This window comes from Camellia sinensis, chromosome 1, assembly GCF_055761805.1.
Source record: "Camellia sinensis isolate YWXY chromosome 1, ASM5576180v1, whole genome shotgun sequence".
Taxonomy (NCBI): domain Eukaryota; kingdom Viridiplantae; phylum Streptophyta; class Magnoliopsida; order Ericales; family Theaceae; genus Camellia; species Camellia sinensis.
The window spans coordinates 240,507,420-240,532,894 of record NC_138961.1 but is presented as its reverse complement, the minus strand read 5'-3'; the positions used below and the strand labels follow the sequence as shown (position 1 = coordinate 240,532,894).

General features: G+C 43.0%; 2 protein-coding genes across 2 annotated transcripts in view; both read left to right on the top strand.

Annotated features, from left to right (window-relative positions):
• LOC114288407 (hypersensitive-induced response protein 1-like) overlaps positions 1–25,475 on the top strand; it is a 116,031-nt gene that overhangs the window by 82,891 nt on the left and 7,665 nt on the right. The gene's annotated exons all lie outside the window — the stretch shown is intronic.
• LOC145824559 (putative polygalacturonase At2g43860) lies at positions 17,898–24,619 on the top strand. The gene is made up of 6 exons (XM_082924597.1): positions 17,898–18,322; positions 19,139–19,641; positions 19,909–19,990; positions 20,092–20,200; positions 23,945–24,058; positions 24,199–24,619. The coding sequence occupies exons 2-6, from the start codon at positions 19,500–19,502 to the stop codon at positions 24,430–24,432; spliced, it is 681 nt and encodes a 226-aa protein (XP_082780723.1). The 5' UTR covers positions 17,898–18,322; positions 19,139–19,499; the 3' UTR covers positions 24,433–24,619.

Sequence of the window (25,475 nt, the reverse complement as noted above, 5' to 3'; positions counted from 1 at the left end):
TCTTTATGGACTTGATGAACCGGATCTTCCGGGAATTCTTGGATCGGTTTGTAGTTGTTTTTGTGGACGACATCCTTATCTATTCGCCTTCTGAGGAGGAGCATGAGTCACACTTGAGGGTGGTGCTTGAGTTACTTAGAGCTCATAGGCTGTATGCCAAGTTTGGGAAGTGTGAGTTCTGGCTGAGGGAAGTCAAATTCTTAGGCCACGTGGTATCCGGGGAAGGAGTGTCTGTTGATACATCTAAGGTGGAGGCAGTGCAGGATTGGGCACAGCCTAAGAGTGTATTTGAGATCCGCAGTTTTCTGGGATTAGCTGGGTATTACCGTCGGTTTGTGAAAGATTTCTCCAGGATAGCGTCACCGTTGACTAGACTGACTCGGAAGGGAGTCAAATTTGTATGGAGTGAGACTTGTGAAAAGTCGTTTCAGGAGTTGAAAGTTAGACTGACCACCGCTCCAGTATTGATTATTCCAGAGAGAGGGTTGGGTTATACAGTCTATTGTGACGCCTCACGAGAGGGTCTGGGTTGTGTGTTAATGCAAGAGGGGAAAGTAGTTGCCTATGGCTCACGTCAGTTGAAAATTCACGAGCAGAATTACCCTACGCATGATCTAGAGTTAGCAGCTGTGATATTTGCCTTGAAGATTTGGAGGCATTATCTTTATGGTGAGAAATTTGAGGTATTCTCGGATCATAAGAGTCTGAAATACTTGTTTACACAGAAAGATTTGAACTTGAGGCAGAGGAGGTGGATGGAGTTCATAGAGGATTATGACTTTGAGTTGCATTACCATCCGGGAAAGGCCAATGTGGTGGCCGATGCCCTTAGCAGAAAACCTGTTAGTGTCATAGCTAGTATAGCTATCCGAGAATGGGAGATGTTGGGTGCACTTGGGGAGTTTGATTTATTTCTGGGCGAATCCGTTGAGGCTGCGGCCTTGTTTTCTGTTATTGCACAGCCTTCACTTGTGACTCGAGTGTTAGAGGCTCAGAGAGGTGACTTTAAGGTAGAATCTCTCCGTGAGAATATTTCCTGTGGGAAGGTTGAGAAGGGTTTGACGGTATATTCCGACCTGAGTGTGAGATACCGAGACCGTCTGTTTGTGCCGAAGTCTTGCCGAGAGGAGGTACTCCGAGAGTTTCATCATTCACGTCTTGCGGTGCATCCGGGGGGCACTAAGATGTATCGGGATTTGGGTCGCCAGTTCTGGTGGCGGGGTATGAAGAGAGATGTGGCAGCTTTCGTATCTAAGTGCCTTACTTGTCAGCAAGTGAAGGCTGAACATCAGAGGCCAGCAGGTTTGTTGCAACCCTTGCCTATTGCTGAGTGGAAGTGGGAACACGTCACTATGGACTTCGTTGTGGGTCTTCCGAGGACTCAGCGGGGTAGTGATGCTATTTGGGTGGTTGTAGACCGGTTGACTAAGTCGGCGCACTTCATTCCTATGCGCGTGAGAGATTCGGTAGATCATCTTGCCGACTTGTACATTCGGGACATAGTGAGGTTACACGGGATTCCAGTGACGATTGTTTCGGATAGAGATCCTCGTTTTACTGCCAGGTTATGGCAGAGTTTACAGAGTGCCTTAGGCACTAAGTTGACCTTTAGCACGGCTTATCATCCTCAGACTGACGGACAGTCCGAGCGTACTATTCAGATACTTGAGGATATGCTTCGGGGTTGTGTTCTAGACTTTAGTGGGTCGTGGGAGAAGCACTTGCCGTTGGTAGAGTTTGCCTACAACAACAGTTTCCAGTCTAGTATCTGTATGGCACCATTTGAGGCCTTGTATGGCCGACCGTGTAGATCTCCTGTTTGTTGGGCTGAGGTGGGTGATGCACCTCTGTTGGGTCCGGAGTTGGTGAGGGAAACGACGGAGAAAGTTGAACTTATCCGTAAGAGGCTTGTTACAGCACAGAGTCGTCAGAAATCGTATGCCGACCGTAGGAGAAGACCTTTGGTGTTTGAGGTGGGTGATCATGTCTTTCTGAAAATATCACCTAGACGGGGTTTGATGAGGTTTGGGAGGAGTGGGAAGTTGTCCCCTCGGTTCATTGGTCCGTTCGAGATCCTTGAGAGGATTGGCGAGGCTGCTTATCGTTTAGCTTTGCCGCCGCAGTTGTCCGGAGTACATGACGTGTTTCATGTGAGTATGCTTCGGAAGTATGAGCCGGATCCATCACATGTGTTGGATTGGACCGATTTAGTGGTTGATGAGGATGTCTCGTATGAGGAGAGACCGGTTCGGGTATTGGATAGGCGGGATCAAGTTTTACGAGGCAAGACCATCCCTTTGGTAAAAGTATTGTGGAAACATCATGGAGTGGAGGAAGCCACTTGGGAGCGTGAATTGGAAGTCCGCGAAAAATACCCGGACATGTTTATTCATTTGTAATCTTGTATTTAGATTTTGTAATATTGTTGAACTTAAGAGCTTTACATATGTCTTAAGTTGTAAAACGTTGAGTATGTTTTGGTAAATGGGTGTATCTTGAAACTTGCTTCATTATAGAAGTTTAGTATAGCATTGCATATGTTGATTACATTGCTGAGTGTGTTATATATATCATGCAATTGAATATGATATGGGGATTGTTAACATTGAAAGGAAAATGCATAATAATGATACAGGTTGAGATATATGTTGTGTTATATATTTAATATGAGATGCCTCTTGATAAAGAGATGAAATGACCAGTTTTGGTCAAGATGGTTACTAATGAATTGTTAAAAAAAAAAAATCTGTTTTCAAAAACTTATGCTTAATTTCGGGGACGAAATTCTTTGAAGGGGGGAGGTTATAGCGACCCCGGTCTTTTCCCATTTGATTATTGTATCCGGACTTAGGTTCCGTAGATCTGTCATTGTATAATTGTTGTTGTTGACCCTTATTTTCTCATTTGGAATTATAGGATGTGTTGGGCAGGTTTGTTTCAGGTTGGTTGGGTTTAGAAACCTAGTGTTGCTGTCCAGGTTTTTGGTTCTTCGCTCGAGCGAGGAGTTGTTCGCTCGAGCGAGTGGTTGCGTTTGATTTGGACCTGTAGCTGTGCATTCTTGGCTCGAGCGAGATTTTCTTCGCTCGAGCGAGTTAGTTCGTCCTTCGCTCGAGCAATAGTTCCTTCGCTCGAGCGTGTGTCTTGTTGCAGACCTGAGGGTTTGAGTTCTTCGCTCGATCGAGCTTTCTTTCGCTCGAGCGAGCTTTTGAGTTGTTGGCTCGAGCAAGGCTTCCTTGGCTCGAGCGTAGTTTCTCTGTGTCTGGTCGCTTGAGCGACCAAGTCTTCGCTCGAGCGAGCCTGTCCAGTTTATATACGCAGCAGCGGGTTTTGATCAGTCTTTTCTTATTCTTTTTGGTTCTAAACCCTAGGTCCGACTTCTCTCCCTCAAAACTCATCTTCTCTTTAGGTGTTCATCTACTTCTAGTGTGAATCCATCTTAAGTTCTTTGTAAGAAAGATAGAGGGCGGCTTTGGCTTCATTCTAATCTGAACATTTGGTGATTTGGAGCACATCGGAATTTGGGCATTCATCTCTATCTTCTCCATTCGGGTTATTTTCTTCAAGGTAGGGATTTCCTACTCCATTTTATAGGTTTTGTTCTAAGCTTTGGTAATTTGATATGTTGGGGATACTTTGGTAAATTTTGGGAAAAACCCTAGTTGTATTATTGAATTAATTTGTATAAGTAATTCATGGAATTGGGAAAAGATGGTTAAATTCATGGAATTGGGGAATTCATTGGTCAAATAGCATAATTTGGTAATTGGAATTATTTGTCTATCGAATTGTTGACATAGTTATTTCCAGTTTAGAAATAACTGTTTTGGGCTATCGGTGGAGGATAGTCGTGATTGTTGTAGACATTGCATGTGGATTAGGAATAACTGAAACTAATCACATTGGTTAAGTCATTAATTTTGACTATGGCATTGATACAGAAATTACGTGTATTGATTGAGCATTGCATTTGCATACATTGATTGTGTGTGGGAGGAGATAGGGGATGTACTCCACGGTTTAGGGGAAGATAGGGGATGGACCTCTAAACCGGATTTTGTTTGGGAGGAGATAGGGGATGGACTCCATTAGCATCACTTTTATGTGTGCTTATTTATATAGAAGTGTTTTATTGATACAGCACTAAAATGTGTATCAATCTGGAAGTATGAAGTGTTTGATTTGAGCTTGAGTCTCATTTGTTTGTTGATATTGGAAAGTAAAACGTATCTTTGGCAATAGTGTCATGAAACTGTAAAATGAAGTAATTGATTATCTTGGTTAACCATCTGTTGAATGCTATTGCTTTATTCATTGCTTATATGTGGTTTAGTATATTTCTACTGGGCTGTGGCTCACCTTTTATGGGAACATCATTTTCAGGTTCAGGTGATAAACTACCTCCAAGGACTTAGCTTGGGAGGGTTTGGGCTTCTGGATTGAAGAAGACTACCTTTAGTTAATAGCTTTTATTTATTAGTACATGTAAACATTCAAGCCTAGGGCTTTTCTTGTAATGAGATTAGAACTCATATTTTTGAATCCAAGTGTTGGCTTGGAAAGATGTAAGCCTGTAGGGCATTTTATTCGATGTTACATGTAATGCTTTATTTAGTAATACTCTGATGAATGAATTAATAAATGGTCTTCTTTAAATAATGCATGTCAATGATAATTAATGGGTTAATTTGTAGGGCGTTACAACTTGGTATCAGAGCGTACCGGGTTTGAATACTTTGGGTACGTGGGAAGTGATTAGTATCACATTGGGTTCGTCTCGTTTGATAGAGACGTAGTGTAATGTTATATGCTTATGTGATAACATGTTTATGTGATTATGTGGGTATGGAATGTAGTTTCTAGGATGTTGATTGGACCCTTGAGTTTCTAGTAGTCTTGTTGGAAAGGCACTTGATCACTGCTGCTTCCAACCGGAACTATAGTAACGCATTGGGACTATCATTATCCGGGAATGAAATTCGTAGGTGCTTATGTGATTATGTGCTTACGTGGAATGAATTATTGTTGTCCATTGCATTAGGACGCGAGTGTTTAGCTTCGGCACATTTATTAATGTGCTAATGTCTTTGTTTCCTTTATTAGGATGTCAGGACGAGGACGAGGACGCGGTAGGCGTGGTAGGCCGGGTAGGCAGGAGGTGCCTGTGCCAGAAGAGATTCCGGCAGTTCAAGAGGGAATTGGCCAGGCTAATGTGGCCGAGCCAGTAGGCCAGCAGGCTATGGGCGCTTTAGCTCGAGAGATAGCAGGAGCATTCAGGGAGTCAGTAGGCATTCTCAGAGCTGAGAATCAAGTTCAGGTTGTTGCTGCTGATGCAGGACCTTCCTTTCTAAAGAGGGAGTTCTTCCGGTCTAATCCGGATGAATTTGTGGGTGATCCAAAAGAGCCGCTTAAGGCAGATGAATGGCTCGAACAGACAACGAAGACGTTTGAGATGCTTGGCATCGAAGACGAGGGGTTGAAAGTGACCTTGGCATCTTTCCAGTTGAAGGGGGATGCGGGTCAGTGGTGGAAGTTTACTAAGGGGCGTATAGGAGGTACGTGGGAGGCTTTTGTGAATGCTTTCCAGGAGAAGTTCTTATCTCCAGCTGTCAGGGAGAAGCTGCGAGACCAGTTTTGTCAGCTTAAGCAGTCGAGTTCTTCAGTGGCCGAGTTTGAGGCTGCATTTACTAGTTTGTCCAGGTTTGCACCTGAGTTGGTGGCGTCTGAGGAACGCCGTTGTATTGAGTTTGAGAAGAAGTTGAGGCGTGGCCTCAAGCTGAGAGTTGGGGGAACTATGATTCGGGATTATGGGCGTATGGTTGATGCTGCAGCCCACATGGAGATTATGATGCAGGAGGAGGAGGAATGACAGAAGGGCTCCAAGAGGAGTCAGGATGGTCAGAGTGATGGTAGGAGACAGAAGGATTTTAATCCTCAGCAGTCTCAGGGTAGCATTTCTAGATCGACTTTTCCTGTGCCGAGTGTTAGTTCGGGGAAAGGCAGTCAGGGAGACATTACCTGTTTCAAGTGTGGCCAACTGGGCCACAAGTCTCCAGTTTGTCCTCAGAGGGGAGGAGTTCAGAGAGCAGCATCTTCTTCGGCTCGATCTCAGAGCCAAAGTCAGGGTAGAGGTCAGCCACTCTCGTGTTATCAGTGTGGTCAGCCAGGGCATATGAAGAGGTATTGCCCGCAGTTGGGTGGTACACCTGGTGCATCTGGTTTGAGGCCGATTCAGGGTCAGCAGCCAGCTCAGTCAGGTCAGGCCTCGAGGGCCAATCAGGGGGCTTCATCGTCCCAGTCAGTGCAGCAATCTTATGCTCCTAGGGGTGAGCAGGTGGATCAGAGGTCGCCTGGGCGCGTGTATGCTGTTACCGCGCAGGATCTTGTGCCGGCACCATCAGTTGTGAGAGGTACCTTTTTGTTTTGCAACTCGGTTGCTAATGTTTTGATTGATACGGGTGCATCTCATTCCTTTGTGTCTGCTGCATTTGCATCTGTTTTGGAGTTGGAATTAGCACAGCTAGCATCTCCTATTTGTGTAGTGTCACCTCTTGGGGGTGAATTGATTTTGAAACAAGGCGTTAGGGGTTGTGATATAGAGGTTGATTATCATAGAATCCCATTTTCCTTTGTAGTTATGCCTATGAGGGGTTTCGATGTTATTTTGGGTATGGACTGGTTATCGTCATACCGGGCAGTTATTGATTGCTACCGCCAGAGGGTCACTTGTTGTACCGTGAGCGGAGAGTATTTTCATTTTCTGGGAGACCAGGTTGGTGATGTGTTGCCACCGGGGTATGTTCCGCGAGGACGGAGTGAGCTTAGTGGTCTACTTGCTAACCTTTCGATTCGTGAGGATGTTGAGACTCAGATTGTGTTGCCAAGGGTGGTTTGTGAGTACTCGGACGTTTTTCCCGAGGATCTTGTTGGTTTGCCACCGCATCGAGAGATTGAGTTCTCTATTGACCTGGTGCCCGGCACGGCGCCGATTTCTATGGCACCTTATCGTTTTGCCCCAGCCGAGTTAGTTGAGTTGAAGATTCAGCTCCAGGAGTTGCTAGACAAGGGTTTTATACGTCCTAGTGTTTCGCCGTGGGGAGCACCAGCCCTCTTTGTTAAAAAGAAAGGTGGTGCTTTGAGACTGTGTATAGATTACCGAAAATTGAATCGGGCTACGGTTAAGAATAAATACCCTATGCCTCGTATAGATGATCTGTTTGACCAGTTGAAGGGTTCCCGTTGTTTCTCTAAGATAGACTTGAGATCAGGTTACCACCAGTTGAGGGTCAGAGAGGAGGATATTCCGAAGACGGCATTCCCTACGCGGTATGGCCATTATGAGTTTCTGGTAATGCCATTTGGACTCACCAATGCACCGGCAGTCTTTATGGACTTGATGAACCGGATCTTCCGGGAATTCTTGGATCGGTTTGTAGTTGTTTTTGTGGACGACATCCTTATCTATTCGCCTTCTGAGGAGGAGCATGAGTCACACTTGAGGGTGGTGCTTGAGTTACTTAGAGCTCATAGGCTGTATGCCAAGTTTGGGAAGTGTGAGTTCTGGCTGAGGGAAGTCAAATTCTTAGGCCACGTGGTATCCGGGGAAGGAGTGTCTGTTGATACATCTAAGGTGGAGGCAGTGCAGGATTGGGCACAGCCTAAGAGTGTATTTGAGATCCGCAGTTTTCTGGGATTAGCTGGGTATTACCGTCGGTTTGTGAAAGATTTCTCCAGGATAGCGTCACCGTTGACTAGACTGACTCGGAAGGGAGTCAAATTTGTATGGAGTGAGACTTGTGAAAAGTCGTTTCAGGAGTTGAAAGTTAGACTGACCACCGCTCCAGTATTGATTATTCCAGAGAGAGGGTTGGGTTATACAGTCTATTGTGACGCCTCACGAGAGGGTCTGGGTTGTGTGTTAATGCAAGAGGGGAAAGTAGTTGCCTATGGCTCACGTCAGTTGAAAATTCACGAGCAGAATTACCCTACGCATGATCTAGAGTTAGCAGCTGTGATATTTGCCTTGAAGATTTGGAGGCATTATCTTTATGGTGAGAAATTTGAGGTATTCTCGGATCATAAGAGTCTGAAATACTTGTTTACACAGAAAGATTTGAACTTGAGGCAGAGGAGGTGGATGGAGTTCATAGAGGATTATGACTTTGAGTTGCATTACCATCCGGGAAAGGCCAATGTGGTGGCCGATGCCCTTAGCAGAAAACCTGTTAGTGTCATAGCTAGTATAGCTATCCGAGAATGGGAGATGTTGGGTGCACTTGGGGAGTTTGATTTATTTCTGGGCGAATCCGTTGAGGCTGCGGCCTTGTTTTCTGTTATTGCACAGCCTTCACTTGTGACTCGAGTGTTAGAGGCTCAGAGAGGTGACTTTGAGGTAGAATCTCTCCGTGAGAATATTTCCTGTGGGAAGGTTGAGAAGGGTTTGACGGTATATTCCGACCTGAGTGTGAGATACCGAGACCGTCTGTTTGTGCCGAAGTCTTGCCGAGAGGAGGTACTCCGAGAGTTTCATCATTCACGTCTTGCGGTGCATCCGGGGGGCACTAAGATGTATCGGGATTTGGGTCGCCAGTTCTGGTGGCGGGGTATGAAGAGAGATGTGGCAGCTTTCGTATCTAAGTGCCTTACTTGTCAGCAAGTGAAGGCTGAACATCAGAGGCCAGCGGGTTTGTTGCAACCCTTGCCTATTGCTGAGTGGAAGTGGGAACACGTCACTATGGACTTCGTTGTGGGTCTTCCGAGGACTCAGCGGGGTAGTGATGCTATTTGGGTGGTTGTAGACCGGTTGACTAAGTCGGCGCACTTCATTCCTATGCGCGTGAGAGATTCGGTAGATCATCTTGCCGACTTGTACATTCGGGACATAGTGAGGTTACACGGGATTCCAGTGACGATTGTTTCGGATAGAGATCCTCGTTTTACTGCCAGGTTATGGCAGAGTTTACAGAGTGCCTTAGGCACTAAGTTGACCTTTAGCACGGCTTATCATCCTCAGACTGACGGACAGTCCGAGCGTACTATTCAGATACTTGAGGATATGCTTCGGGGTTGTGTTCTAGACTTTAGTGGGTCGTGGGAGAAGCACTTGCCGTTGGTAGAGTTTGCCTACAACAACAGTTTCCAGTCTAGTATCGGTATGGCACCATTTGAGGCCTTGTATGGCCGACCGTGTAGATCTCCTGTTTGTTGGGCTGAGGTGGGTGATGCACCTCTGTTGGGTCCGGAGTTGGTGAGGGAAACGACGGAGAAAGTTGAACTTATCCGTAAGAGGCTTGTTACAGCACAGAGTCGTCAGAAATCGTATGCCGACCGTAGGAGAAGACCTTTGGTGTTTGAGGTGGGTGATCATGTCTTTCTGAAAATATCACCTAGACGGGGTTTGATGAGGTTTGGGAGGAGTGGGAAGTTGTCCCCTCGGTTCATTGGTCCGTTCGAGATCCTTGAGAGGATTGGCGAGGCTGCTTATCGTTTAGCTTTGCCGCCGCAGTTGTCCGGAGTACATGACGTGTTTCATGTGAGTATGCTTCGGAAGTATGAGCCGGATCCATCACATGTGTTGGATTGGACCGATTTAGTGGTTGATGAGGATGTCTCGTATGAGGAGAGACCGGTTCGGGTATTGGATAGGCGGGATCAAGTTTTACGAGGCAAGACCATCCCTTTGGTAAAAGTATTGTGGAAACATCATGGAGTGGAGGAAGCCACTTGGGAGCGTGAATTGGAAGTCCGCGAAAAATACCCGGACATGTTTATTCATTTGTAATCTTGTATTTAGATTTTGTAATATTGTTGAACTTAAGAGCTTTACATATGTCTTAAGTTGTAAAACGTTGAGTATGTTTTGGTAAATGGGTGTATCTTGAAACTTGCTTCATTATAGAAGTTTAGTATAGCATTGCATATGTTGATTACATTGCTGAGTGTGTTATATATATCATGCAATTGAATATGATATGGGGATTGTTAACATTGAAAGGAAAATGCATAATAATGATACAGGTTGAGATATATGTTGTGTTATATATTTAATATGAGATGCCTCTTGATAAAGAGATGAAATGACCAGTTTTGGTCAAGATGGTTACTAATGAATTGTTAAAAAAAAAAAATCTGTTTTCAAAAACTTATGCTTAATTTCGGGGACGAAATTCTTTGAAAGGGGGAGGTTATAGCGACCCCGGTCTTTTCCCATTTGATTATTGTATCCGGACTTAGGTTCCGTAGATCTGTCATTGTATAATTGTTGTTGTTGACCCTTATTTTCTCATTTGGAATTATAGGATGTGTTGGGCAGGTTTGTTTCAGGTTGGTTGGGTTTAGAAACCTAGTGTTGCTGTCCAGGTTTTTGGTTCTTCGCTCGAGCGAGGAGTTGTTCGCTCGAGCGAGTGGTTGCGTTTGATTTGGACCTGTAGCTGTGCATTCTTGGCTCGAGCGAGATTTTCTTCGCTCGAGCGAGTTAGTTCGTCCTTCGCTCGAGCAATAGTTCCTTCGCTCGAGCGTGTGTCTTGTTGCAGACCTGAGGGTTTGAGTTCTTCGCTCGATCGAGCTTTCTTTCGCTCGAGCGAGCTTTTGAGTTGTTGGCTCGAGCAAGGCTTCCTTGGCTCGAGCGTAGTTTCTCTGTGTCTGGTCGCTCGAGCGACCAAGTCTTCGCTCGAGCGAGCCTGTCCAGTTTATATACGCAGCAGCGGGTTTTGATCAGTCTTTTCTTATTCTTTTTGGTTCTAAACCCTAGGTCCGACTTCTCTCCCTCAAAACTCATCTTCTCTTTAGGTGTTCATCTACTTCTAGTGTGAATCCATCTTAAGTTCTTTGTAAGAAAGATAGAGGGCGGCTTTGGCTTCATTCTAATCTGAACATTTGGTGATTTGGAGCACATCGGAATTTGGGCATTCATCTCTATCTTCTCCATTCGGGTTATTTTCTTCAAGGTAGGGATTTCCTACTCCATTTTATAGGTTTTGTTCTAAGCTTTGGTAATTTGATATGTTGGGGATACTTTGGTAAATTTTGGGAAAAACCCTAGTTGTATTATTGAATTAATTTGTATAAGTAATTCATGGAATTGGGAAAAGATGGTTAAATTCATGGAATTGGGGAATTCATTGGTCAAATAGCATAATTTGGTAATTGGAATTATTTGTCTATCGAATTGTTGACATAGTTATTTCCAGTTTAGAAATAACTGTTTTGGGCTATCGGTGGAGGATAGTCGTGATTGTTGTAGACATTGCATGTGGATTAGGAATAACTGAAACTAATCACATTGGTTAAGTCATTAATTTTGACTATGGCATTGATACAGAAATTACGTGTATTGATTGAGCATTGCATTTGCATACATTGATTGTGTGTGGGAGGAGATAGGGGATGTACTCCACGGTTTAGGGGAAGATAGGGGATGGACCTCTAAACCGGATTTTGTTTGGGAGGAGATAGGGGATGGACTCCATTAGCATCACTTTTATGTGTGCTTATTTATATAGAAGTGTTTTATTGATACAGCACTAAAATGTGTATCAATCTGGAAGTATGAAGTGTTTGATTTGAGCTTGAGTCTCATTTGTTTGTTGATATTGGAAAGTAAAACGTATCTTTGGCAATAGTGTCATGAAACTGTAAAATGAAGTAATTGATTATCTTGGTTAACCATCTGTTGAATGCTATTGCTTTATTCATTGCTTATATGTGGTTTAGTATATTTCTACTGGGCTGTGGCTCACCCTTTATGGGAACATCATTTTCAGGTTCAGGTGATAAACTACCTCCAAGGACTTAGCTTGGGAGGGTTTGGGCTTCTGGATTGAAGAAGACTACCTTTAGTTAATAGCTTTTATTTATTAGTACATGTAAACATTCAAGCCTAGGGCTTTTCTTGTAATGAGATTAGAACTCATATTTTTGAATCCAAGTGTTGGCTTGGAAAGATGTAAGCCTGTAGGGCATTTTATTCGATGTTACATGTAATGCTTTATTTAGTAATACTCTGATGAATGAATTAATAAATGGTCTTCTTTAAATAATGCATGTCAATGATAATTAATGGGTTAATTTGTAGGGCGTTACAACTTGGTATCAGAGCGTACCGGGTTTGAATACTTTGGGTACGTGGGAAGTGATTAGTATCACATTGGGTTCGTCTCGTTTGATAGAGACGTAGTGTAATGTTATATGCTTATGTGATAACATGTTTATGTGATTATGTGGGTATGGAATGTAGTTTCTAGGATGTTGATTGGACCCTTGAGTTTCTAGTAGTCTTGTTGGAAAGGCACTTGATCACTGCTGCTTCCAACCGGAACTATAGTAACGCATTGGGACTATCATTATCCGGGAATGAAATTCGTAGGTGCTTATGTGATTATGTGCTTACGTGGAATGAATTATTGTTGTCCATTGCATTAGGACGCGAGTGTTTAGCTTCGGCACATTTATTAATGTGCTAATGTCTTTGTTTCCTTTATTAGGATGTCAGGACGAGGACGAGGACGCGGTAGGCGTGGTAGGCCGGGTAGGCAGGAGGTGCCTGTGCCAGAAGAGATTCCGGCAGTTCAAGAGGGAATTGGCCAGGCTAATGTGGCCGAGCCAGTAGGCCAGCAGGCTATGGGCGCTTTAGCTCGAGAGATAGCAGGAGCATTCAGGGAGTCAGTAGGCATTCTCAGAGCTGAGAATCAAGTTCAGGTTGTTGCTGCTGATGCAGGACCTTCCTTTCTAAAGAGGGAGTTCTTCCGGTCTAATCCGGATGAATTTGTGGGTGATCCAAAAGAGCCGCTTAAGGCAGATGAATGGCTCGAACAGACAACGAAGACGTTTGAGATGCTTGGCATCGAAGACGAGGGGTTGAAAGTGACCTTGGCATCTTTCCAGTTGAAGGGGGATGCGGGTCAGTGGTGGAAGTTTACTAAGGGGCGTATAGGAGGTACGTGGGAGGCTTTTGTGAATGCTTTCCAGGAGAAGTTCTTATCTCCAGCTGTCAGGGAGAAGCTGCGAGACCAGTTTTGTCAGCTTAAGCAGTCGAGTTCTTCAGTGGCCGAGTTTGAGGCTGCATTTACTAGTTTGTCCAGGTTTGCACCTGAGTTGGTGGCGTCTGTGGAACGCCGTTGTATTGAGTTTGAGAAGAAGTTGAGGCGTGGCCTCAAGCTGAGAGTTGGGGGAACTATGATTCGGGATTATGGGCGTATGGTTGATGCTGCAGCCCACATGGAGATTATGATGCAGGAGGAGGAGGAATGACAGAAGGGCTCCAAGAGGAGTCAGGATGGTCAGAGTGATGGTAGGAGACAGAAGGATTTTAATCCTCAGCAGTCTCAGGGTAGCATTTCTAGATCGACTTTTCCTGTGCCGAGTGTTAGTTCGGGGAAAGGCAGTCAGGGAGACATTACCTGTTTCAAGTGTGGCCAACTGGGCCACAAGTCTCCAGTTTGTCCTCAGAGGGGAGGAGTTCAGAGAGCAGCATCTTCTTCGGCTCGATCTCAGAGCCAAAGTCAGGGTAGAGGTCAGCCACTCTCGTGTTATCAGTGTGGTCAGCCAGGGCATATGAAGAGGTATTGCCCGCAGTTGGGTGGTACACCTGGTGCATCTGGTTTGAGGCCGATTCAGGGTCAGCAGCCAGCTCAGTCAGGTCAGGCCTCGAGGGCCAATCAGGGGGCTTCATCGTCCCAGTCAGTGCAGCAATCTTATGCTCCTAGGGGTGAGCAGGTGGATCAGAGGTCGTCTGGGCGCGTGTATGCTGTTACCGCGCAGGATCTTGTGCCGGCACCATCAGTTGTGAGAGGTACCTTTTTGTTTTGCAACTCGGTTGCTAATGTTTTGATTGATACGGGTGCATCTCATTCCTTTGTGTCTGCTACATTTGCATCTGTTTTGGAGTTGGAATTAGCACAGCTAGCATCTCCTATTTGTGTAGTGTCACCTCTTGGGGGTGAATTGATTTTGAAACAAGGCGTTAGGGGTTGTGATATAGAGGTTGATTATCATAGAATCCCATTTTCCTTTGTAGTTATGCCTATGAGGGGTTTCGATGTTATTTTGGGTATGGACTGGTTATCGTCATACCGGGCAGTTATTGATTGCTACCGCCAGAGGGTCACTTGTTGTACCGTGAGCGGAGAGTATTTTCATTTTCTGGGAGACCAGGTTGGTGATGTGTTGCCACCGGGGTATGTTCCGCGAGGACGGAGTGAGCTTAGTGGTCTACTTGCTAACCTTTCGATTCGTGAGGATGTTGAGACTCAGATTGTGTTGCCAAGGGTGGTTTGTGAGTACTCGGACGTTTTTCCCGAGGATCTTGTTGGTTTGCCACCGCATCGAGAGATTGAGTTCTCTATTGACCTGGTGCCCGGCACGGCGCCGATTTCTATGGCACCTTATCGTTTTGCCCCAGCCGAGTTAGTTGAGTTGAAGATTCAGCTCCAGGAGTTGCTAGACAAGGGTTTTATACGTCCTAGTGTTTCGCCGTGGGGAGCACCAGCCCTCTTTGTTAAAAAGAAAGGTGGTGCTTTGAGACTGTGTATAGATTACCGAAAATTGAATCGGGCTACGGTTAAGAATAAATACCCTATGCCTCGTATAGATGATCTGTTTGACCAGTTGAAGGGTTCCCGTTGTTTCTCTAAGATAGACTTGAGATCAGGTTACCACCAGTTGAGGGTCAGAGAGGAGGATATTCCGAAGACGGCATTCCCTACGCGGTATGGCCATTATGAGTTTCTGGTAATGCCATTTGGACTCACCAATGCACCGGCAGTCTTTATGGACTTGATGAACCGGATCTTCCGGGAATTCTTGGATCGGTTTGTAGTTGTTTTTGTGGACGACATCCTTATCTATTCGCCTTCTGAGGAGGAGCATGAGTCACACTTGAGGGTGGTGCTTGAGTTACTTAGAGCTCATAGGCTGTATGCCAAGTTTGGGAAGTGTGAGTTCTGGCTGAGGGAAGTCAAATTCTTAGGCCACGTGGTATCCGGGGAAGGAGTGTCTGTTGATACATCTAAGGTGGAGGCAGTGCAGGATTGGGCACAGCCTAAGAGTGTATTTGAGATCCGCAGTTTTCTGGGATTAGCTGGGTATTACCGTCGGTTTGTGAAAGATTTCTCCAGGATAGCGTCACCGTTGACTAGACTGACTCGGAAGGGAGTCAAATTTGTATGGAGTGAGACTTGTGAAAAGTCGTTTCAGGAGTTGAAAGTTAGACTGACCACCGCTCCAGTATTGATTATTCCAGAGAGAGGGTTGGGTTATACAGTCTATTGTGACGCCTCACGAGAGGGTCTGGGTTGTGTGTTAATGCAAGAGGGGAAAGTAGTTGCCTATGGCTCACGTCAGTTGAAAATTCACGAGCAGAATTACCCTACGCATGATCTAGAGTTAGCAGCTGTGATATTTGCCTTGAAGATTTGGAGGCATTATCTTTATGGTGAGAAATTTGAGGTATTCTCGGATCATAAGAGTCTGAAATACTTGTTTACACAGAAAGATTTGAACTTGAGGCAGAGGAGGTGGATGGAGTTCATAGAGGATTATGACTTTGAGTTGCATTACCATCCGGGAAAGGCCAATGTGGTGGCCGATGCCCTTAGCAGAAAACCTGTTAGTGTCATAGCTAGTATAGCTATCCGAGAATGGGAGATGTTGGGTGCACTTGGGGAGTTTGATTTATTTCTGGGCGAATCCGTTGAGGCTGCGGCCTTGTTTTCTGTTATTGCACAGCCTTCACTTGTGACTCGAGTGTTAGAGGCTCAGAGAGGTGACTTTGAGGTAGAATCTCTCCGTGAGAATATTTCCTGTGGGAAGGTTGAGAAGGGTTTGACGGTATATTCCGACCTGAGTGTGAGATACCGAGACCGTCTGTTTGTGCCGAAGTCTTGCCGAGAGGAGGTACTCCGAGAGTTTCATCATTCACGTCTTGCGGTGCATCCGGGGGGCACTAAGATGTATTGGGATTTGGGTCGCCAGTTCTGGTGGCGGGGTATGAAGAGAGATGTGGCAGCTTTCGTATCTAAGTGCCTTACTTGTCAGCAAGTGAAGGCTGAACATCAGAGGCCAGCGGGTTTGTTGCAACCCTTGCCTATTGCTGAGTGGAAGTGGGAACACGTCACTATGGACTTCGTTGTGGGTCTTCCGAGGACTCAGCGGGGTAGTGATGCTATTTGGGTGGTTGTAGACCGGTTGACTAAGTCGGCGCACTTCATTCCTATGCGCGTGAGAGATTCGGTAGATCATCTTGCCGACTTGTACATTCGGGACATAGTGAGGTTACACGGGATTCCAGTGACGATTGTTTCGGATAGAGATCCTCGTTTTACTGCCAGGTTATGGCAGAGTTTACAGAGTGCCTTAGGCACTAAGTTGACCTTTAGCACGGCTTATCATCCTCAGACTGACGGACAGTCCGAGCGTACTATTCAGATACTTGAGGATATGCTTCGGGGTTGTGTTCTAGACTTTAGTGGGTCGTGGGAGAAGCACTTGCCGTTGGTAGAGTTTGCCTACAACAACAGTTTCCAGTCTAGTATCGGTATGGCACCATTTGAGGCCTTGTATGGCCGACCGTGTAGATCTCCTGTTTGTTGGGCTGAGGTGGGTGATGCACCTCTGTTGGGTCCGGAGTTGGTGAGGGAAACGACGGAGAAAGTTGAACTTATCCGTAAGAGGCTTGTTACAGCACAGAGTCGTCAGAAATCGTATGCCGACCGTAGGAGAAGACCTTTGGTGTTTGAGGTGGGTGATCATGTCTTTCTGAAAATATCACCTAGACGGGGTTTGATGAGGTTTGGGAGGAGTGGGAAGTTGTCCCCTCGGTTCATTGGTCCGTTCGAGATCCTTGAGAGGATTGGCGAGGCTGCTTATCGTTTAGCTTTGCCGCCGCAGTTGTCCGGAGTACATGACGTGTTTCATGTGAGTATGCTTCGGAAGTATGAGCCGGATCCATCACATGTGTTGGATTGGACCGATTTAGTGGTTGATGAGGATGTCTCGTATGAGGAGAGACCGGTTCGGGTATTGGATAGGCGGGATCAAGTTTTACGAGGCAAGACCATCCCTTTGGTAAAAGTATTGTGGAAACATCATGGAGTGGAGGAAGCCACTTGGGAGCGTGAATTGGAAGTCCGCGAAAAATACCCGGACATGTTTATTCATTTGTAATCTTGTATTTAGATTTTGTAATGTTGTTGAACTTAAGAGCTTTACATATGTCTTAAGTTGTAAAACGTTGAGTATGTTTTGGTAAATGGGTGTATCTTGAAACTTGCTTCATTATAGAAGTTTAGTATAGCATTGCATATGTTGATTACATTGCTGAGTGTGTTATATATATCATGCAATTGAATATGATATGGGGATTGTTAACATTGAAAGGAAAATGCATAATAATGATACAGGTTGAGATATATGTTGTGTTATATATTTAATATGAGATGCCTCTTGATAAAGAGATGAAATGACCAGTTTTGGTCAAGATGGTTACTAATGAATTGTTAAAAAAAAAAAATCTGTTTTCAAAAACTTATGCTTAATTTCGGGGACGAAATTCTTTGAAGGGGGGAGGTTATAGCGACCCCGGTCTTTTCCCATTTGATTATTGTATCCGGACTTAGGTTCCGTAGATCTGTCATTGTATAATTGTTGTTGTTGACCCTTATTTTCTCATTTGGAATTATAGGATGTGTTGGGCAGGTTTGTTTCAGGTTGGTTGGGTTTAGAAACCTAGTGTTGCTGTCCAGGTTTTTGGTTCTTCGCTCGAGCGAGGAGTTGTTCGCTCGAGCGAGTGGTTGCGTTTGATTTGGACCTGTAGCTGTGCATTCTTGGCTCGAGCGAGATTTTCTTCGCTCGAGCGAGTTAGTTCGTCCTTCGCTCGAGCAATAGTTCCTTCGCTTGAGCGTGTGTCTTGTTGCAGACCTGAGGGTTTGAGTTCTTCGCTCGATCGAGCTTTCTTTCGCTCGAGCGAGCTTTTGAGTTGTTGGCTCGAGCAAGGCTTCCTTGGCTCGAGCGTAGTTTCTCTGTGTCTGGTCGCTCGAGCGACCAAGTCTTCGCTCGAGCGAGCCTGTCCAGTTTATATACGCAGCAGCGGGTTTTGATCAGTCTTTTCTTATTCTTTTTGGTTCTAAACCCTAGGTCCGACTTCTCTCCCTCAAAACTCATCTTCTCTTTAGGTGTTCATCTACTTCTAGTGTGAATCCATCTTAAGTTCTTTGTAAGAAAGATAGAGGGCGGCTTTGGCTTCATTCTAATCTGAACATTTGGTGATTTGGAGCACATCGGAATTTGGGCATTCATCTCTATCTTCTCCATTCGGGTTATTTTCTTCAAGGTAGGGATTTCCTACTCCATTTTATAGGTTTTGTTCTAAGCTTTGGTAATTTGATATGTTGGGGATACTTTGGTAAATTTTGGGAAAAACCCTAGTTGTATTATTGAATTAATTTGTATAAGTAATTCATGGAATTGGGAAAAGATGGTTAAATTCATGGAATTGGGGAATTCATTGGTCAAATAGCATAATTTGGTAATTGGAATTATTTGTCTATCGAATTGTTGACATAGTTATTTCCAGTTTAGAAATAACTGTTTTGGGCTATCGGTGGAGGATAGTCGTGATTGTTGTAGACATTGCATGTGGATTAGGAATAACTGAAACTAATCACATTGGTTAAGTCATTAATTTTGACTATGGCATTGATACAGAAATTACGTGTATTGATTGAGCATTGCATTTGCATACATTGATTGTGTGTGGGAGGAGATAGGGGATGTACTCCACGGTTTAGGGGAAGATAGGGGATGGACCTCTAAACCGGATTTTGTTTGGGAGGAGATAGGGGATGGACTCCATTAGCATCACTTTTATGTGTGCTTATTTATATAGAAGTGTTTTATTGATACAGCACTAAAATGTGTATCAATCTGGAAGTATGAAGTGTTTGATTTGAGCTTGAGTCTCATTTGTTTGTTGATATTGGAAAGTAAAACGTATCTTTGGCAATAGTGTCATGAAACTGTAAAATGAAGTAATTGATTATCTTGGTTAACCATCTGTTGAATGCTATTGCTTTATTCATTGCTTATATGTGGTTTAGTATATTTCTACTGGGCTGTGGCTCACCCTTTATGGGAACATCATTTTCAGGTTCAGGTGATAAACTACCTCCAAGGACTTAGCTTGGGAGGGTTTGGGCTTCTGGATTGAAGAAGACTACCTTTAGTTAATAGTTTTTATTTATTAGTACATGTAAACATTCAAGCCTAGGGCTTTTCTTGTAATGAGATTAGAACTCATATTTTTGAATCCAAGTGTTGGCTTGGAAAGATGTAAGCCTGTAGGGCATTTTATTCGATGTTACATGTAATGCTTTATTTAGTAATACTCTGATGAATGAATTAATAAATGGTCTTCTTTAAATAATGCATGTCAATGATAATTAATAGGTTAATTTGTAGGGCGTTATAATGTGCACATAAGTGACCTAACCTTCATAGACAGCCCTTAAATGCACACGGCATTGGAAAGGTCGACATGGGTATATGTTTATAATCTCACTATCACTGCCCCCGGCGATAGCCCAAATACTGATGGCATTCACATTCAACATTCCACACACGTCTTCATAAACCAAACTCACATTGGGACTGGTATATTATCAAACATAATAATACTATCTCTCTTAATTTTATATCGTGTGACAAAAAAAAAAAAATTTGCGAATGTATACAGCATGCTTTGTATATTGTGCAAGATCTTCTGTTTTTAGATTCTTACATAATTCTACCATTGGAAGCATTTTGCTATGATCCAAGTGAACATGAAGATTTGGAACTGAAAGTCGATGCATGGCACTTTACATATGTATCTTTTAATTTGGTTGTTTATCAAAATTTAACTCAAAAATATTAATGCAGGTGATGATTGTATTTCCATCGGAGATGGTTCATCATATCTCAACATTAGCATGATCACATGTGGTCCAGGTCATGGCATAAGGTAACAGGGAAAACCTTTTTACAGTTCCCTCTCTCTTTTGTTATTGTTATTATTGTTTTGAAATTGATTTCATTTATTTTTTAATTCTTCTTTGGTAAAAGTATTGGAAGTTTGGGTATAAGAGGGCAATATGAGACAGTAGAGAATGTCTATGTAAGCAATGTGGAATTCAGAGGAACTTCAAATGGAGCAAGAATCAAGACATGGCAGGTAATTTGTGAACATATGATTATTAGTCATGATATCAAGAATATAATATATAAGGCAAATTTGTAAGCTTATCACTTTAATACAAAAAAAAACTCAATGCCTATTAATATCAATAATGTCATTGTTATATTATTCTGATTGTTAAAATTGATGTATAAAGAGAAATAGAGAATTGTATTATTGATTGATGTATGTTATTGTTTACAATGAGTCTTACATATAGAAGATTAAAGGAGGTAGGTGGAGTAGTAGGTGGAGTAGGTGAAGTGGGTGGAGTAGGTGTAGTGGTAGGTTTTGGTACATTTTAACAGCCCCCCGCAAACTCAAGGGGGATAGGAACTAACCAACTTGAGTTTGGAGAGAGTAACAAACCAATAAAATAATCGGAAAAATAAAAAATGGATAGGAGACACTGTATGGTCGTGTCAGACCGTTGTAGAAGACTGTTGTAGAAGACACTGGCTCGTGTCGGACCGATGTAGAAGACAGTTTATGGGGTCATGTCGGACCGTTGTAGAAGACAGTTTACGGAGTCTTGCTGGACCCTTGTAGAAACTAACCGGAATCAATGTCGGGACAGTTTACAGAGTCTTGTCGGACCCATAAAGGAGCTAACCGGAATCAATGTAGGGACAGTTTACAGAGTCTTGTCGGACCCATGAAGGAGCTAACCGGAATCAATGTCGGGACAGTTTACAGAGTCTTGTCGGACCCATGAAGGAGCTAACCGGAATCAATGTCGGGACAGTTTACAGAGTCTTGTCGGACCCTTAAAAAGTCGCACCCTCAAAAGGTGTGCCCAATCTTTCAAAAGGCGTGCCATCAAAAGGCGTGCCAAATTCATAAAAAGGCGTGCCATCAAAAAGCGTGCCCATTCCATAAAAAGGTGTGCCGAACATGATGGCGAGACGCGTGACCACATTGGCTGGCGCGCCCGTTTTGTCGTCTGGCGTCAAGTGGCGCGCGATGCGCGTGACTGCCTTGGCTATTTAACCTAGGCTGAGGCAGAGGCTGAGACAAAAAACCTGCTAAAATCCTCTGAAAAAAACTCTTCATTTTCTGAGAGAGATACGCTGTAACACTCTGTTGCCCAGTCCTTCTCTGAAAGTACCAGTCGGAAATCGCTGCTTCGCTGAAACACTCAGCAACCCAAAAAACATGGCCTCTTCTTCCCGTCCAGCTACCCAGAACATGGCATCCGCTTCCCGTGGTCTGCTCACGCTCTTTCCAGACTTGAACGAGTCCACAAGAGAAATAACTGGTGCGGTGGCCAGTGAACCTCAACCAAACACCTCTGGTTTTGCTCCGTTGAACTTTCCGATGCGGTCGGTGGAGTAAAAAATGGCGGTGCAAACTGATATTGAGGCCAATCAGTATACATTGAAGTCATGTGTGGAAACTATGACTGCGGTCACAAACTTGTCGCACCGGCTGCAGAGTAGGACAAATGAGGTGCAGCAGTTAAACGCCCAACTGGCTCTACTCCAACGCATGTATAAGGATGCGCGAGCAGAGATATGTGTGCTGAAAGCGGAAAACAAGGAGCTGAAGCGGAAGGCTACCGTAATGTTCCGATTTGGAGGTCCGCCATATGCTGTAGTGGAGGAGCAAGGAGTAGTGATCGTGCCCAGTGGAGTGGGAAACACGGAGGCAACACCGGCAAGGACTGCCCAGGACGGAGGCAAGAAGAAAAGACCGGCAGCAGAGTAGAGAAGGGATAAGGAAAAAAGTCCCGCCTGTGGGTGATGTTTTTTTTTTTTTTTTTTTTGTGTGTGTGTAAAATTGTGATCGGGGTTGATCCTGGAGATGAATAAAATATGGGTGTTGTGCAAATTGGTAAAATGTTTGGTTTATTTATTTATTTATTTATTTTTTATTTTTTTAAATTGAGCATGGAGATGATGAAGATATAATGATGAATAAAAATAATAAAGGTGGGAGTGGGGAGCAGACTGTTAATGGGTTCTGAAACGGTGGGATGAAAGAGAAAAAAAAAATATAAAAAAATAATAATAATAAAAAGAATGGGTCAAATTGTGAGTGTGTGGAGAATTATTATTTTATAGGATGGTGTATGGTCAGCATGATGATTGTGGCCATCTTTTATATATGTATTTATATATATATATATATATATATATATCAATAGGACCAAGTGATGTATGCTGCAAAACCGAAGAGGAGTTGTAAGTGGGTCATGTGGGTTGATTTTGCTAGCATATTTTAATATGATAATGGCCATACATGTGCTGCAAGTGGGTGGAATAAAGTAAGGCAAAAGAAGGATATGATTAAAGGGAGTATGGTGGAGAGAAATAGGGACCAGAGAGAGAGGGAGTGGGTGGATTAAATGTTTTCATCATAAAGTGCATGTGTATCTGTGCTTTCTATTTTTTTTGTTTTTTTTGTTTTTTTTTTTTCAACACCCCAAACCCGAGAGAGAGAAAGAGCTTGGTGAGTGTATTGCAAAGAGAGAGACCTAGCATAGAGAGAGATAGAGATACCGCTAGAGGGCCAGAACATGTGGTGATTGCTCGTAATATCTCTCCGCAAACGCCTCTAGCACCCTCTGTATCTTCTGAGATTCTCCAGGCAATCGAAAATTTTCCAAGAAAACATGCAATGCGGTATCCAAATTCATGCCTTGGAAATCAAATGCCCCAGCAAATTCATGAAGCACTTGAATACAGAATTCATCATGATTTCCAAGGAAATCTCCGACAAGATTCTTATCTAACCCAGTAGTGTATCTGAAGAAGTATGCTACACTTTTGGGGTCAAGTTCATCAGGCAACAGATGCATTCCTTGGAGAAATTCTAAACCCTTCTTTGGATCCCTGTTGAAGTGATCGACTCCAATCATCAACCTTTTCTTGATGAACTTCATCTTATGGACAAATGCAACACAATGTTTAGGGTCATCATAGTGCTCACATTTCACTGTCCAGAATGGATTGTATTCCTCAAGATCTGATGAAGCAGTTTGTTCTGGAGCTGGAGAATCATTGCCTATCCTGTCAGCCATACCTTGAATCATCGCATTCAAACCATCCAAAGCAAGAACATGCATTGCAGATAGAGGGCCAGAGGGTTTGCCGAAGAAGGAACTGCCGTTTGGAGGTGAGAGACGACCGAACACGGCTGAGACGCAGCCAGTGTCAGAATTAGAATTGCCGAAGTTGAATATTGCTGGAAATGGACAAGCATTCGATCCTTGAAGTTGAAGACTCAATTTGGTTCTGTGATTCGTGGCAGTGAAAACCCAGAAGGCGGCGAGGAGAGTAACTCCGATTGTGGCTGCTTCTAGAGTCTTTCTCCGAGTCCAAGGACCCTTCCATCTCCTGATGCTGATAGTCGTGTCCATGGAAGCGAGTTGAAGATGCAGCGGAGTGAAGGTATGTGTAGAAAATTCCAGCGGGCAGTGAAGGCAAGGTTGCCGGCCGACTGCCCGCCGGTGAGAAAGAAATATAGGCCTAAATTTTATGGCTCTGATACCATGTTAAAATTGATGTATAAAGAGAAATAGAGAATTGTATTATTGATTAATGTATGTTATTGTTTACAATGAGTCTTATATATAGAAGATTAAAGGAGGTAGGTATGTAGTAGGTGGAGTAGTAGGTGGAGTAGGTGAAGTGGGTGGAGTAGGTGTAGTGGTAGGTTTTGGTACATTTTAACACTGATAAATAACTATTTTTCTCGTTAATTTTGTTGTTAATTATATTGTCCCTTTGGCATGCTTAGGGAGGGAGCGGATTTGCTAGGAACATTGTGTTTGAGCATATAAGATCCATTGGTTCAGCTCATCCCATCATCATCGATCAATACTATTGTGACCACACATATTGCAAAAATCAAGTGAGCATTTCTTACTCTATGACTATGACTCTTTTTTTACTTGGATTTTTTAGTTTTGTACTCAAAAATAGTAATTTTTGATCTTTTCACAATACATTAATCTAACTTAACATTGTGATTAATTTAATTAACTTTCACAGAAATCAGCCGTGCAAATTAGCAATATCAGATACAGTTATATTTACGGGACGTCGGAGGAAGATACAGCGATACACTTTGCATGCAGCGAGACAGTTCCATGCAAAGATATATATATGAATGACATCTTCCTTCAATCGACTCAACTATGTAAAGAAACGACGTCGTTATGTCAAAATGTTGCTGGAAGGAAAAATGGTCCAGTTTTGCCCAGTGTCCCTTGCTTGACTGATTGATAAATTTGTACTAATTCAAAATGAGTACCACATCTACTATGGTCAATATATAGTTAAATTGATTTTGCTGATTTTCGTACCAACTCATGGTTTTATTTGTAATAAAGGTATCTAAAGTTTGCTTTTCAGAACAAATGTGCTTTTTAATGTTTCGTTAGTAATATGATATATAGATTCACATTTAATATGGGGTGAGTTTTAATTACAATAAATTTAGTTTACGTATTTTATTTTGATCACTTTCTGAAACTATTCTTGTTTTTAAACAGTTGTCACGCTCCAAATAATTCCACGTATGGGGCATTTAAAAAAAAATAATATAAAAATATTGCAATGGGGGCTTACTAGCTGTTAAGGGTGCTTAGCGAATATTTTGATACGTTCAAACCAACTAAATCGAACCCGAATCGATTCGTCGCATTTTAGATGGATATGTGATGACAAGCGGACGGTATCGGTTGCGGATTGATTTTTTTTAATCCACCTAATTTTGGATGGATGACAGATTTGAGATTTTTTTGACTATAATCGAACCGCCAAACCGTAAGCACCCCTAATAATTTGTAAGACTTTGTGTTTTCAATTTGTTTACATATTCTCTTTGTATTTTCAATTGAAAAAGAATTTAGATATTCTATTGTGTTTTCAATTTGTTTTCAATTTGGAATCCTTTTATCAAATGACAAGTGTTAATATTTGGTATTTTTGTGTGGAAAATATAAGGCTTAATTTTGTCATTTTTTTTTAAATATCAAATTAAATAGTTTTTGAATAAAAAAAAAAAAGTAATGAAATAGTTTTGATAATGTATGATTTTCTCATATATTTATTATTGGTATTTGATAATTTACTTGATAATCTTTTGGTTATGTTGAGTTGGATTGTTATCCAAAAAAGGTTGACAAGTTATTGTATTATGTTCAAAATTTGTAAAAATTTAAAGTGTTAAACCGATTCACATTACCAATCTGCTCAATCTGTATCCGCCGATCCAGTAGACAGATGTGGATTGATTTTTTCTAATCTGTTAATCTAACAAACAA

What these genes read in the sequence shown, in the direction of transcription:
- LOC145824559 (XM_082924597.1), top strand. Translation starts at nt 19,500, where the DNA reads ATGCACACGGCATTGGAAAGGTCGACATGGGTATATGTTTATAATCTC. An exon ending in GGTCCAGGTCATGGCATAAG is followed by an intron (nt 19,991 to 20,091) that starts GTAACAGGGAAA and finishes CTTTGGTAAAAG; the next exon opens with TATTGGAAGTTTGGGTATAA. An exon ending in ACACATATTGCAAAAATCAA is followed by an intron (nt 24,059 to 24,198) that starts GTGAGCATTTCT and finishes TAACTTTCACAG; the next exon opens with AAATCAGCCGTGCAAATTAG.